At 26.1% G+C, this 14,481-nt stretch overlaps 7 protein-coding genes across 7 annotated transcripts in view, besides 20 other annotated features; 4 read left to right on the top strand and 3 right to left on the bottom strand.

Annotated features, from left to right (window-relative positions):
- Positions 1-7, top strand: part of EDI_171610 (uncharacterized protein) — a gene marked incomplete at both ends in the record, with an annotated part of 1,341 nt that extends 1,334 nt beyond the window's left edge. The window contains one exon of the mRNA XM_001733292.1: positions 1-7. This exon is cut by the window's left edge and continues 1,334 nt beyond it. Coding sequence (XP_001733344.1) covers positions 1-7 — 7 coding nt within the window.
- A 20-nt stretch (positions 8-27) lies between these two features.
- Positions 28-160: a sequence feature (AT_rich).
- Positions 160-1,737, bottom strand: EDI_171600 (uncharacterized protein; the record flags this gene model as incomplete). The annotated part of the gene is made up of 1 exon (XM_001736535.1): positions 160-1,737. One exon carries the CDS (start codon positions 1,735-1,737, stop codon positions 160-162), a length of 1,578 nt encoding a protein of 525 aa, XP_001736587.1.
- A 121-nt stretch (positions 1,738-1,858) lies between these two features.
- Positions 1,859-1,895: a microsatellite.
- A 52-nt stretch (positions 1,896-1,947) lies between these two features.
- On the top strand, positions 1,948-4,221 carry EDI_171590 (ATP-dependent RNA helicase, putative; the record flags this gene model as incomplete). The annotated part of the gene is made up of 1 exon (XM_001736534.1): positions 1,948-4,221. One exon carries the CDS (start codon positions 1,948-1,950, stop codon positions 4,219-4,221), a length of 2,274 nt encoding a protein of 757 aa, XP_001736586.1.
- A 34-nt stretch (positions 4,222-4,255) lies between these two features.
- Positions 4,256-4,311: a sequence feature (AT_rich).
- A 26-nt stretch (positions 4,312-4,337) lies between these two features.
- Positions 4,338-4,359: a sequence feature (AT_rich).
- Positions 4,360-4,395: 36 nt separating this feature from the next.
- Positions 4,396-4,559: a sequence feature (AT_rich).
- Positions 4,560-4,614: 55 nt separating this feature from the next.
- Positions 4,615-4,655: a sequence feature (AT_rich).
- Positions 4,656-4,692: 37 nt separating this feature from the next.
- On the bottom strand, positions 4,693-5,640 carry EDI_171580 (cysteine proteinase 3 precursor; the record flags this gene model as incomplete). The annotated part of the gene is made up of 1 exon (XM_001736533.1): positions 4,693-5,640. The coding sequence occupies one exon, from the start codon at positions 5,638-5,640 to the stop codon at positions 4,693-4,695; it is 948 nt and encodes a 315-aa protein (XP_001736585.1).
- Positions 5,641-5,765: 125 nt separating this feature from the next.
- Positions 5,766-5,844: a sequence feature (AT_rich).
- Positions 5,845-5,894: 50 nt separating this feature from the next.
- Positions 5,895-5,962: a sequence feature (AT_rich).
- Positions 5,963-6,028: 66 nt separating this feature from the next.
- On the top strand, positions 6,029-9,100 carry EDI_171570 (structural maintenance of chromosomes protein, putative; the record flags this gene model as incomplete). Its single annotated transcript, XM_001736532.1, has 1 exon — positions 6,029-9,100. One exon carries the CDS (start codon positions 6,029-6,031, stop codon positions 9,098-9,100), a length of 3,072 nt encoding a protein of 1,023 aa, XP_001736584.1.
- Positions 6,901-7,020: a microsatellite.
- Positions 7,296-7,324: a sequence feature (AT_rich).
- Positions 8,228-8,285: a sequence feature (AT_rich).
- Positions 8,712-8,740: a sequence feature (AT_rich).
- Positions 9,097-9,172: a sequence feature (AT_rich).
- A 267-nt stretch (positions 9,173-9,439) lies between these two features.
- On the top strand, positions 9,440-10,915 carry EDI_171560 (uncharacterized protein; the record flags this gene model as incomplete). Its single annotated transcript, XM_001736531.1, has 1 exon — positions 9,440-10,915. The coding sequence occupies one exon, from the start codon at positions 9,440-9,442 to the stop codon at positions 10,913-10,915; it is 1,476 nt and encodes a 491-aa protein (XP_001736583.1).
- Positions 10,062-10,201: a microsatellite.
- Positions 10,205-10,318: a microsatellite.
- A 289-nt stretch (positions 10,916-11,204) lies between the features above and the next one.
- EDI_171550 (valyl-tRNA synthetase, putative) lies at positions 11,205-14,351 on the bottom strand (the record flags this gene model as incomplete). The annotated part of the gene is made up of 1 exon (XM_001736530.1): positions 11,205-14,351. One exon carries the CDS (start codon positions 14,349-14,351, stop codon positions 11,205-11,207), a length of 3,147 nt encoding a protein of 1,048 aa, XP_001736582.1.
- Positions 11,643-11,671: a sequence feature (AT_rich).
- Positions 12,759-12,780: a sequence feature (AT_rich).
- Positions 13,131-13,159: a sequence feature (AT_rich).
- Positions 14,102-14,290: a microsatellite.
- Positions 14,352-14,412: 61 nt separating the features above from the next.
- Positions 14,413-14,477: a microsatellite.
- Positions 14,478-14,481: the final 4 nt, after the last annotated feature.

The raw sequence follows: 14,481 nt of genomic DNA, 5'->3' as shown, positions 1-14,481 counted from the left end.
TAATTAATTAATCAACAGAGCCATATCTTATATTTTTTGTTTTAATTAATTATCTTTGATGTTATATTATAATTTAAAAGTATTTTTTAATTATTATTGATTTTATTTTAATGAATATTTTAAAAATTTTAAAAAAGGAGATAAATTTATATAATTAAATCATTCTAAAAGGAAATAATTTGAATCTTCTTCTGTAGGAAGTAAATATTGTTTTTCAATAGAACCTAATATCTCAGGTTCAGAAGAATTTAAATCGATCCATTCATTTTGGTCTTGAAATAATTCTTTACTATATACGAGTTTTTGATGTGGTTTCTTTGTGTGACTAGGAATTGGTTCAGGTAATTCAAATTCTACTGTTTTGTCTTTAACAAATTTTATTCCAAATCTTTTTGAAGGTGTTTCTACAATACATCTAAAACGAAAAACATCAACACCTACTAATTGATAACGGAAAAAGTTTTTGGCTTCATTCATACTATTACAAGAACAAATAACATCTTTAATACGTGGAATGTCCAATGCTATTACAGCAAAATTATCAGCATATTCAAGTAGTATTTGGTCAATAATAAAATCACCAATTAATGAAAGTATTTGGCATTGAATACGTGGAAGAACAAGATGAACATCTTTTGCAGTTGAACGAATGTTAATATCTTCAATTTGTAGAACTTGTTCTATGTGTCGTTCCATTATTTGTTCTTCTCCATCATTAAAAATTGTTTCAAAAACTGTTTCAATTGGAGCATTTAATTCAAAAAATACTAGTCCACCAGTTAAAGTAAGTACTTTTAATTGATTTAAGATTTGACCATTAGCTATTTTATATTTTGTAGCATCAGGCATATTAATAATAAGTTTTTGAATATTTTTTGATAATCTAAAGATAGTTGGAATACTAATACTAGCTGAAAAAGTAAATGAAATTAAATGTTGTAAATTTGATATATTAATAACTTGAGTAATATTTTGAATAACTGAAATTGAAATATTAGTTAATCCAAGAAGAAGAAAATTATTAAGAGATTGTTGAGTTAGTATTTGAGTTTCCAATATTCGTTCTTCCTGTATTATTTCTAAATCTTTTTTAAAAGATTCAATTTCTGAGAATTGGAACAATTGAATATTCTCTTTATTCTTTAAAGAAATAGGATTTTCAAAATCGACTAATATTATTTTAATATTTCTATTAAGTTTATGAAGAGAAAGAACATTTCTAATAATTGTTTCATAAGACATTTTCTTTTCTTGTTCATCATAACTAATAAATTTACGTTTTATTATTACTTGTTTAAGATGTTCTAATGGGATATTGATAAGTCTAATATGTGGATTTAGTACTTCAACAATAACTTGTTCTACATTACATAATTCTCTAATGTAATTATTAGAACAAGAATGAAGTCTAATCTTTTTTACTTTTGGTCTTATTGATTTGTTTATATAATCTTCTGGTTTAACAGTAAGGTCATACCAGGAAATAGATTCTAATTTCTTAGATGGTATTTTATTTATTTCATCAATTGATGATTCAATGGTTTCAATGTTTGGAAAATATTCTAATAAAAAATTTAATCGAAGATGTTTTAATAATGGATTCTTTCTTACCATTTTTATTGACTCAATACAATTAGATGACACTTTTCTGTAATTTAAAAGAACAGCTTCACTATTACAATATAATAATACAGTAGTAAGATAAACAGGCTCTAATTTTACTCTTCTATTCTTCATTTAAATATCTTTTGACAAATATCAGTTCATTAATTTGTTTAAATATTTGATTGGTTTTTAATCATGAATTTAAAATAATTAAAAGATTGAAGCATTACAATTTTGATGAAGTTATTAAATGTTTTTTTTTATATTTTTCTTCTTCTTTTTTTTTTTTTAAGATTTTAAAAAAACAGAAGAATCAAAAAGAACTCTGAAACGATGAAATAAATGAGTAAAGGAGAGGAAAATGACCTACCAATAATGAAATATAAAGACCAAATTATTAGATGTGTTAAAAATAACCAAATAACTATATTATTAGGAGACACTGGTTGCGGAAAAACTACTATGATGAGTCAATTATTATATGACAACTCTATTCCTTGTATTCATCCCTCTATTATTACAACAAACCCACGAAGAATAGGAGCAGAAAGTGTTGCAGAGAGGGTAGCAACATTAAGAAGGTGTGAATTAGGGAAAGAAGTTGGGTATAAAGTTCGATTTGACAATCATACATCTAAAGAAACAAAATTATATTATGTGACTGATGGGATTCTATTAACAGAAATATCAAATGACTTCAATTTAAAGAAATATGATGTTCTTATTATTGATGAAGCACATGAAAGAAGTATTAATACTGATTTTCTCATTGCTTATTCTTCTAGACTAATTACTCAAAGAAAAGATATAAAGATTATCATTTCTTCAGCAACAATAAATACAAATCAACTCGAAGAGTATTACAAAAAAGTTGGGTGTTCAGTTGGTAAGGTTAATGTTATTGGAAGGCCATATAATGTAGAAATAAAATGGGGAGAAGGAAAACCATCTTCTACTTTAAACCAGGTAGTAGACTGTATTATTTCTATTCACTGTAAACAAGAAAAAGGTGATGTTTTAGTATTTCTTCCAGGGTCTGAAGAGATAGAGAAATGCTGTTCACTTTTAGCTGAAAAAGCTACAGAAATAATTGCAAATTATGATTTAATTATATTACCATTATATTCAGCATTACCTCTTTATAAACAAAAGCGAGTATTCTTTAAAACACCAGAGTATGCAAGAAAAATTGTTATTTCAACAAATATTGCTGAAACATCTATTACTGTGCCAGGAATAAAATATGTAATTGATCAAGGACTTGCTAAAGTATTAAGATCTTCAAGTGGAGCAGAAGGATTAAGCCTTGAAATAATTTCACGTGCGGAAGCTATACAACGAGCAGGAAGAGCAGGAAGAACATCAAATGGGATATGTGTACGTTTATATTCTGAGGAAACATTCAATAATATGAAAAATGAAACTACACCAGAAATAACAAGAGTAAATCTTGAGGGGGTTGTCTTAAAATTAAAATACTTAAATATTAGTCTAGATGAAACATTCTTTTTAGAAGACCCTCCAATTTATTCTGTAGTTGATGCACTAAAAGAATTATATTGTATTAAAGCCATTGATGAAAATGGACATATTACTCAATTAGGAGTAATGATAAGTAAAATCCCTTTACCTCCTAGAGCAGCTGTTGTTTTGTATTATAGTTATTTAGGTCGTTCATTAGAAATTATTTCACCATTATTGGCAATGTTAAACCAAGAGAATCTTTTTACAAAATCATTTCAAATGAAGACATACTCACATGATGATCTTATTTCTCTCTTTATTACTTATCAATTAAACAAAAAACGAAATGATAAATGGTTACATTCTATTGGTATCAATCCTCAGATGATGAAGGCTTCAGAACAAGTCAGTGCACAACTCATCCAAATGGCAGAAGAATGTTTTGGATATAATAAAACATCAACAATAGACGCACTTAGAGACATTACGTTAGAGCCACCAAAAGAAATAAAAAGATCTCGATCACATTCTAGACATTCTCATCACAGACACTACCATTCTTCATCTCACAGCCCTTTTTCAGAAAAAGAAAAAATCTCATACTCGTTGACTACTAAACGATATCGAGATGACAGTAAAATAGAAGTAAAACAAAAAAGTGAAGAAGATGAAGTAAATGAACTTTTAAAAAAGTTTAACACTAAACAAATCATTGAATGTTTTTATGAGGGGTATTGGAAGAACACAGCTAAAAGAACAAGTATTGGTCAATACAATATTAAAAATACTCAAATATTAGGTTATATTCATCCAACAAGTTGTTGCTGTGATACTCAAGATGCTGAGTATGTATTTTATATTTCATTATCATTTACTACAGCTATCTTTCTTAGATGGGTTAATAGAATAGATGGACTAATGGTAAATAACAAATTCCTTAAACAAACACCAAGTGACCTTAAAAAACTAATTGGAGAAAAGTTAAATGATAAATTACAAAAGGAGAAACAACTAAAAGTTACTCCAGTTAGAGAAACAGCTCACATAAATGTTAAAAGGATGGAAGTAAAGAAGGCAACTTCAGACCAAATAAGTGAAGCAAAGAAAAGATATTTAGAGAGAAAAATGAAGAAAGGAATTAATCCTAAATAAACTAATTGTACAATAAAACTCAATACCTTTTTTGTTATTTTTTTTACTATAACAAAATAACAAAAATTCAAAAAAAATATTAATTATATTGTTATTTGTATCACATCGACTAATCCTTTTTATAATTATTTTAATAAACGTCTTCTTTAATATTAAAGAACCTAATCAATTTAGTTATTATAATTATAAATAATTATTGTAAACTATTCTATTATATAATACATTAATGAAGTTATTATTATAATTTCTTCAAAATTTTTATTCTTATTAAATTATTTCTTGTCAGATTTAGATAAATTTTATTCTTTATAATTAATTCGTTTATTTTATTATTATTTGTTCTTGTTTTCAGATAGGTAATGATATATTTCTTTCTTATATTCATGTTGTATCAATATAAGTTATTTAAATTATATTTGTTTTATTAATAAAATGAGAATTTTAAAAAGTAAGTGCCTAAATGTGAATTACTCAAAGATATTGAACACCAGTTGGGTAAAGTGGATCAGTAGCAACACCACAAGTATTTCCTTCAATAACCATATTGATGTATCCTTTGTCTCCCCATCCAGTTCCCCATGAGTTTCTGACAATCCAACATTCTTTTCCATCAACAACACCATATCCAACAGCACAGACTTCGTGATTCAAAGCAAAGAAGTTGTTCTTACATTTAGTATCACTGTATGCACCACTTTTGTATAATTGGAATTTAGCAGATGATGCATCAATTGAAACATCAACAAGACCTTGTGAAAGTGCTGCCTTAAGTTCAGCTTCGTTGTTTCTTGGAACTTTATTGTATCCAGTGATTTTAGCAAATGCCTTAACATTAGTCTTACAAGTAGAATCAGTTCCAGTATATGGATAATCACTTTCTTTAGCAACTCCATTTTCTATAATGTAATCATAAACATTTGATCCAAGTCCTCCATTACATCCATTGTTTCCATTATCTCTAGTACATTGAACCATGTGTTCTTCTGAAAGATCAAGTGTATTAGCATTACCACCTTTTTCAATTAATAATCTTCCTTCAAGTGCTGCAAGTGAACCGAATGTATAACATGATCCACATTGGGCTTGATCTCTAATTGGAGTTACTTTTCCTTGAGCTCTCCAGTCTACTGATTCTGGTGCTTGAATATTTAAATATGTAACTTTTCCATTTTCTTCAACAGTTCTTTTTGATTTAAGAAGAGTTCTATATTCTTCATTAGTCATAGCAGCAAATGGACCATCAACAGATAATTTGAATGAACCTTTTTTATTAAATTCAGCAACAAATCTAGCATTCATATTGAAGATAGCTCTTCTTCTAAGTGCTTCAACTGCAGTGAAGTGTTTATTGTTATTAGCAGCCCATGTATTGAAATCAATAGCATTTGCAATAGCAAGCAAACAAATAAAAGCAAACATTACTGGTTTATTTGTTCTTTTTTGAGTTTAAATACCAATACTTTCAAAATAAAAGAATTTTTGACTAAAAAAGAAAAATCTATTGTCATTGATATTTCTTTTTGAGTTCAATGATAAATACTAAGTTAATTTTTAAAATATTTAATAATTCTAATATAACTCTTTTTATTTATAAAAAAATTCAATAAAATAAACAAAATTTTTGGAAACATTTGAAATTTCTCATAACTCAGAATTTACTTAGAAAATAACACAAAATATAAATAAAATATGGTTTTATTTGAAAAATGTTTTATCTTTAAAAAAAAATATTTTTTTAATTGAACCCTTTATAAATTTGTTTTTCTTATTTTTTGTGTGTTTTCAGAATGATTGAACTTCATTTAAAATGAGTGTTGAAATTCCTGGTACTATTGAAAGGATTGAGTTAGAAAATTTCATGTGCCATAAACATCTTATTTTAGAATTGTCTCCACAAGTCAATTTTATTGTAGGAGAAAATGGTAGTGGTAAATCAGCCATTTTAGTAGCTCTTGCTATTTGTTTTGGTGCAAAAGCACAATTTACCAATAGAGGAAAACGAGCTTCTGATGTTATAAAAACTGGAGAGAGTTATTGTAAAATTATAGTTTATTTAAGAAATAGAGGAGAAAATTCATTAAATCATGACAAATATGGAGACACAGTTATTATTGAAAGAAAAATTACTAAAGAAGGTGGAAATACATATAAAGTATCTGTATTATTTATGGGAGAAAAACCTATTACTATAGGTAAGAAAGCTTCAGATGTTACAGAAGTATTAGACTATTTTAATATACCAATAGACAACCCATGTATTCTTCTTATGCAAGAAACTTCTAAGTCATTTCTTACTGCAACTAGAGGAGAAGATAAATACAATTTTTTTCTTCAAGCAACACAATTAGACATTATTAAAGAAAGTTATAAACAAGCTGAAGAATTAAGGAAGAAAGCAAAACAAACAGAAGAAGCAAAAAAGTTGGTTATACCTGAAATGAAAAGAACAGTTGAATTACTTGAAGATAAATTAAAAGACGCTCAAGGGATTCAACAATTAAAAAAAAGAATTGAAGAATTAGAATGTGAAGAAAAGTGGGCTATTGTACGTGACGAAATAAACAAAGTTAAACAATTAGAACATGAGTGTAGTTCATTAGAAGAGAAAATTAATGAATTGAGTCATAGTTTTATTGAACAAAAAATTGAAATGGTTGAAGAACAAATACAACAAGGACAAAAAGAAATTAAATGTCTTGAAAATGAAATCAAACAACTTGAAATTCAAAAGAAAGAACAAAATGAATTAAATAAAATTAAAAGAAAAGAATTAGAAGAATGTAAAACGGAAATAAATGATGCTAAAGATCGCTTAAAAATAAGTCAACGTCGTTTACAATTATTAAGAGATACATTAGAAGAATCAAAGAGTCATGACGCAAGAGATAATGAATTAGCTAAACAAGATAAAGCAGATAAAATTAAAAGTGCAGAGAATGAAATTAAAAAATGTCTTAATAGAGAAGAAAATCTTAAAATTGAAATAAAGCCATTACAAGAAAAACTTGAAGAAAAAGGAAGAATATTTGGAGGATATGATGATGATGTTAAACAATTAAGAAGAAAATTGGAAGAATTTAATATAGAAAAAATAAAATTAAAAGATGAACAAAAAGATGCATTAACAAAATATCATAAAAATATGCCCCAGTTTGTTAAAATGATTCAACAAACAACTTTTGAGTATGAGGTCTTTGGACCTATTGGAGAGTTTATTAGATTAAAAGATAATAAATGGAATCATGCAACAGAAAATGCTATTAAAAGAAGTAATTTAGCATCTTTTATTGTTAGAAGTGAAAATGATAAAAAAAAGTTAAGAGATATTGGTAAAAGATGTGAATTTGATGTACAAATTTATGTATATTCAATTAAATTTGGGGATAAAAGATATTTAGTAAATCAAAGAAATTATCCAACACTAATTGAACAATTAGAAATTGAAAAGAACATTATATTTAATATACTTGTTGATCATACCAATATAGATACTATTGCTATAGCAATTGATAGAACCCAAGGAAAAAAATTATTTGTATTAGAAAACTATCCAAAAATTGTTTATTTACAAAATGGAAGTTATTTACAACGGTCTGGAAGAACAGAGGCTTATTTTCCATATAAAATTCCTACAAGAACTATTTATGGGGGTAAAAACATTGATATATTATTAAATGACTTACTAAAACAAACACATCAAGTTTCTTTAGACTTAAATGGAAAAGAAGAACTTAGAAATACTGTTGAAAGAGAAAAGAATGAAGTAAATAAATCTATTGGTGAAGTTAGAAGAAAAATTAGAGAAGCAGAACGTGAAACAAGAATGGCCCAAAGTAAAAAAAGAGATGCTGAAAATATTATTATTAAAGAACCAGAAAATATTGAAGAATTAGAGAATAATTGTATTAAATTACAAGAAAATATTTACACTATTACAAAAGAAATAGAAGAAAAGAATGAAAGAAGAAGAGAATTAGAAAGTCAAAATGAAAATATTACTGAACACTTTAATAGTTATATAAAACAATTTAAAAATAAAGAAAAAGAAATTAATGATATTAAAACAAATCAATATAAACTCATGAGCCAAAGAGATGAATTAAAAATTGAACAAAGTAATATAGAAATCAAAACAAAACAACTTAAATCTTTATTAGAACAAAAAAATGAACAATTATTAAATGAAAAAATCTTCATTGAAAAAGTAAAAAATGAAGCAGATGAATATAAATTCATTGACACTTTACGTGATATTAAAGTTATTCAACAAGAAAAAGAAAAATGTGAAAAAAAAGAACAAGAAATGAATAGTGAACAAATAGATTATGATTTAATAGAAAAAGAATATATAAGGAAAAAAGGTCATTTAGAAGATATTGAAACACAATTAAAACAAATACAACAACTTTGTGACACTCTTGAAAAAGAACTTAAAAAAAGAAAAAATAAATATGGGCAATTACTTAAAATTACTTCAATAAAAACAATGGATTATTTTAATTTATTATTAAAAAAAAAACCAGGGTGTAGTGGTAAAATTCGATTAGATCATTCTAAAAAAATTCTCGATGTTGAAGTATCTATGGAAACTAACCAAAAAGGAAGAGATGTTAAAACGTTGTCTGGTGGAGAAAGAAGTTTTTCTACAGTTTGTTTATTGTTATCACTGTGGAATGTTGTTGATTGTCCTTTTAGAGCAATGGATGAGTTTGATGTTTATATGGATTCTGTAGCAAGAAAAGTAGCTATTCAAGCATTAATGGAATCAACACAATCATCTAATAAAAGGCAATACATTTTTATTACACCACATAATCTTGATGGAGTTATATCAACAGATTCTGTTAAAGTATTTATGATGAAACAACCAGACAGATAAAAAATATTAAAAAAAAGTAATAGTTTTGTTTTTGAATAATTTATTTAATTTTTTGTTTCTTTTTTTTAATTTGAAAGAAATTTTCTTTCATCGAAACAAATCCAAAAAATCTATTGAAAATTCTAATAATTATAAGAAAAAGAGAAAAATAAATAGATAAAGAAATAATTTCTGTATTAAAGACTGGAAATATCTAATATATTTATCTTTGCAAAAAAAGTTGAAAATTATAGAAAAAAGTAAGTGGAAAATAGATAGGCATATTTTTGAGCCAAGTAGGAAAATAAAATTATGTATGGAATTTCAATAAAAAGAACTATAAATTTTATACTAAATCATATGTTCTTTAATAATAATACAATTGAACAACTTGATAAATTGATTAGTGAAGTTACTGAGCCTATAACACGAAATATTCTTGAAAGAATTGTAGTTATAATGAAAAGTTTTACTATTATTACTTTACTAAAAACCCTTGGAATTAAAAACAAAAATGAGGTTTGTGGATTTCTTTCAAAACATACAGTTGAAATAGAAGACAAGAGTTTATTAATGGAATTTTATCAGATTAAAGAAGATGAAATTCAAGATGCAAAAGATGAGAGTGATGTCTCTGTATTATGTGATTTATTATGTGATAATGAAAGTCCTGAAATAACTGATATCAAAAGAAGATTAGATTGTTTAGAATTAAAAATAGATAAAAATAATAGCCTTACTACTCCAAGACAAACGGGATTCTTAAGACCTACTTCTCCTGTAATTACTCTTGGAAATAAAAGTGTTGATTCACATGTTAGAACAGAAATTTCTAATACTAAAAAAGTTTTAGAAGATGAAATAGCTAATTTACAAAACCAAATTGATAATTTAAAACGTAGCTCTCTTTCAATCCCTCAAAGTCCAAGAGAACATGAAAAAAAAATTTCAAGAACAAGTTCAAAGAAGTTAATCGAATATGAAAAAGAAGAAAAGAAGGAAGATAAAAAATTAAGAAAGTCCCAAACAAAGAAAGACGAAGAAGAACGTAAGAAGTTATTAAAAGAGGAAGAAGAAAAGAAAAAGGCTACAAAAAGAGAATCAAAATTAACAAAGAAAGAACTTGAAGAATTAGAAAAACAAAAGAAAACAGAAGAAGAAGAGGAAAAACGAAAACAAAAAGAAGAAGAAGAACGTAAGAAAAAAGAGGAATTAAAAAAACAAAAAGAAGAAGAAGAAAGAGTCAAATTAAAAAAAGAAGCAGAAGCCAAAATGCAACAAGAAATGAGAAGAGAAGCATTTAATGAAGATGAACAATTGATAGATTTAGGAACACAAATGGAAATATTACAAGAATGGTCTGGATTATTAAATTGTGAAATTTTATTTGATTCTGATAATGATGATGCAGAAAATGATAATATGCAATTCAATGAAAAAGTTATGTTTAAAGAAAATTGTTTCTTCATTAACTTTGATAAAAAAGGAAATGTTTTCGGTGCTTTTATGAAAGAGAATATAGGGCTATTAGATGAAGATGTAGATGATGACCAACATTTTATCTTCTCTTTAAAAAAAGAAAATAAAAATTGTCCAAAAAGATGGTTCATTAAATCTGGAAAAGAGGGTGGAATTAAATTATTTAGTAATAACGATTGTTTATATCAAATTGGTAATGTTAACTTCGGTTGTTTTGGTGTTTCTAAGATAAATCTCAGAAGAAATGTTTGTTGTACATTGTCTGAAGAATATGAAGGTATATCCGATTTAGACTTGGTTGGTACAAATTGGAAATTCTTTAGTTTAGAAAGGGTTGTAGTTGTTCATATGTTTTGAACGATATTATTCTTCAACACCTATTAGAAGAATAAAAAAAATAATTGTACCATTTTCTTCTTTTTTCAGTTTTAAAACTAAAAATATTGTTTTAAAGAAATAATTGTAACAAGTTTAAAAATTATGAACATAATTCTTATAAACAATCCATTAGTTTCTTGAATAAACCATTCAATTCATTGCAATAGTATAATATATAAGCAATAACAATGAAATAAGAAACTTATGAGATGAAAGTAAAAAAGTCTTAAATAATAAAAAATGATTTTAAAGAATCAAATCAAATTAATTAATGAAGCATTTCCAAGCATTCATTTTGTGCTTGATTGATTAAATTGATTTCTTCAATTAATGATTGTTTCTTTTCTAAAATTGTTTTCTTAACGTCTTCAGGTGTTTTAACGAAATGAACATCATTAATTTTTAAGTCAAGATCTTTTAAGGATTTTTCCATTTGTTGTTTCTTTGCAGCTAATCGTTGTGCTTCTTGTTTATAGTCAATGATTCCTTCCAAATGAGAGTATAATCTTGTAGAATTATCGATGACATGCATTGGGGATCCTTTGTAAATTCCATCCTTGACAATGTTTACATCACCAATACCAGCTAAACTACTAATGATAATTTCATAACCTTCCAAATCTCTTTGAGTGACAATAGTACACTTTGGTTTTTGTTTAGATGAAATAATAGCTTGTGAATAAATTCCATTAAGTGATCTTATTCCTTTAATAATAGTATAAATATATTTAATTTCTTCATCTAAAGATGGATTATTAAATTCATTAATTGGTTCAGGATAACTTGATACCATAATTGATATTTCATTATTATTTCTTCTTGGTAATCTTTGCCAAAGTTCTTCTGTAATAAATGGCATAAATGGATGAAGAACTCTTAATCCAATTTCAATGACATTATATAAAACATCTTCTGAAGCTCTTCTTCTTTCATTATCAGGTCCTTTAAATATAACTTTTGATGCTTCTAAATAAACATCACAAAAATCATATAACCAAAATGAATATATAGCTTGTGTAGCATTTCCAAATTCATAATTTTTAAACCATTGATGAACTAATGTAATCATAACATTTAATCTATGTAAAATCCATTGATCAAGTCTACTATTTGTTTTTTTAATTTCAAATTTTTCTTGTGGTTTAAAATCTTTTCTAAAATTCATACTTGAAAATTTAAATGCATTCCATAATTTATTACAGAAATTTCTATATCCAACAACTCTATTAATATCAAGATTAATATCATGTCCTTGTGTCATATATGCTAATAATGCAAATCTCATTGCATCTGTTCCACATTCTTCAATTCCATTAGGAAAATCTTTTTTTTGTCCTTCTGTTGCAAGAATACATTCTTTTTCTGGTAAATTATATGTATATAATTTTTCATTTAATCCTTGTAATGAAATTCCTTCTATAACATCAATTGGATCAATAATATTTCCTAATGATTTTGACATTTTTCTTCCTTGTGCATCTCTTACAATAGAATGGAATAATACTTCTTTAAATGGTAAACAATTCATAAGTTCTAATGACATCATAACCATTCTTGCTACCCAAAAGAATATAATATCATTTCCTGTTTCTAATAATTCTCCTGGGAAATATTTTTCTAAATCTTTTGTTTTTTCTGGCCATCCCATAACACTAAATGGGAATAATCCTGATGAAAACCATGTATCTAATACATCTGGATCTTGTTTTAATTCAATATCTTCAATATTTACTCCTTTTATTTCTGCTGCTTTCTTTTTTGCTTCTTCTTCACTTCTTGCAACAACCCAATTTTTCATATCAAATTCATTTGTTTCTTTTTCTTTTTTATTTTTTATTAAATATGCTGGAATTCTATGTCCCCACCATAATTGTCTTGAAATACACCAATCATGAATATTTTCTAACCATCTATACCATACATTTTCCATTTCACTTGGATATATTTTTAATTCTCCTTTTCTTACTGCTTCTACTGCTCTTTTTGCCATATCTTTACAATTTACCCACCATTGTGGTTTAATTCTTGGTTCAATAATATCATGACTTCTTGAACAAATTGGTACTCTCATTGCTGATGCTTTAACTCCTTTATATAATCCTTTTTCTTTTAATTTTTCTATTATTACTTCTCTACATTCAAATCTTTTCATTCCTTCAAATTCTCCACATTCTTGATTCATAGTTCCATCATCATTTAAAATATTAATAATTTTTAATTTATGTCTAATTGCAACATTATAATCATTTGGATCATGTGCTGGTGTTACTTTAACACATCCTGTACCAAATTCCATATCTACTAATTCATCATCTTCAATAATTGGTAATATTTTTCCATTAAATGGATGTCTAACTGACCATCCATGATATTTTTTATATCTTTCATCTTTTGAATGAATACAAACACAAACATCTCCTAACATTGTTTCAATTCTTGTTGTATCAATTAAAATTTCTCCTTCATCTTTTCCTGTTTTTGGATTAACTAATGGATATGCAAATTCATGTAAATTTCCAAATATAATAGGTTTTTCATATCCTGGAACATTTATTTCTGTTGGTTTACAAACATCTATATATTCTACTTCTATATCTGAAATAGCTGTTTTAAGTGTACAACACCAATTAACTAATTTTTGTTCTCTATATAATAATCCTTTTTCATAAAATCTACAAAATGCTTCTTTAACTGCTTCTCCTCTTTTTTCATCCATTGTAAATACTTCTCTACTCCAATCTAATGAACTTCCTAATCTTCTTAATTGATTACAAATTCCTTTTCCATATTCTTCTTTCCATTTCCAAACTTCTTCTAAAAATTTTTCTCTTCCAATATCATGTCTTGTAACTCCTTGTTCTCTCATTAATTTTTTTTCTACAACTACTTGTGTAGCAATTCCTGCATGATCTACTCCTGGAACCCATAATGTTTCATCTCCTTTCATTCTATGATATCTAACTATTGTATCTTGAATAGAATTTGTTAATGCATGTCCTAAATGTAATTTTCCTGTAACATTAGGTGGTGGAATAACCATAACAAATTTTTTTCCACTTTTACTTGAATATTCTGGTTTAAAAAATCCTTCTTTTTCCCACCATTCATACCATCCTTCTTCAACATATTTAGGACTATATGTATTTGGCATTGGTTCAATAACTTTTTTCTTTTCTCCTTTATTTGTTTTATTAAATTTAATTTCTTCTTTTTCTTTTATTTGTTTTTTATTTTCTTTCTTTGTTTTTCCTAAATTATTCTTTTGTTGTTGTTGTGCTTCTTGTTTCTTCTTAAATTTTTCATTTTTTGCTGCATTTTTTGCTTTTTTCATTTCTTCTCTTCTTTTTTTCTTTTCTATTTCTTCTGCTGTAAGTTCTTTGACTACTTTTTGTTCTTTTGTTTGTGGTGTATTCATCTATTGTTTCTTTTATTTGATTAAAGGGTTGTTCCTTTTTTGTATTATTTCTCAAATAGGGTTTTCTTCTTTTTCTTTTTCTCTTTTTGTTTATTTCCCTGTTCTTTTTTTCATTATCTTCTCTCTCCAT

The sequence above is a fragment of the Entamoeba dispar genome, genomic scaffold (assembly GCF_000209125.1).
Source record: "Entamoeba dispar SAW760 scf_1105229459957 genomic scaffold, whole genome shotgun sequence".
Classification (NCBI taxonomy): Eukaryota; Evosea; order Mastigamoebida; family Endamoebidae; genus Entamoeba; species Entamoeba dispar.
The sequence above is the reverse complement of the archived record's forward strand: the minus strand, read 5'-3'. Positions and strand labels throughout refer to the sequence as shown.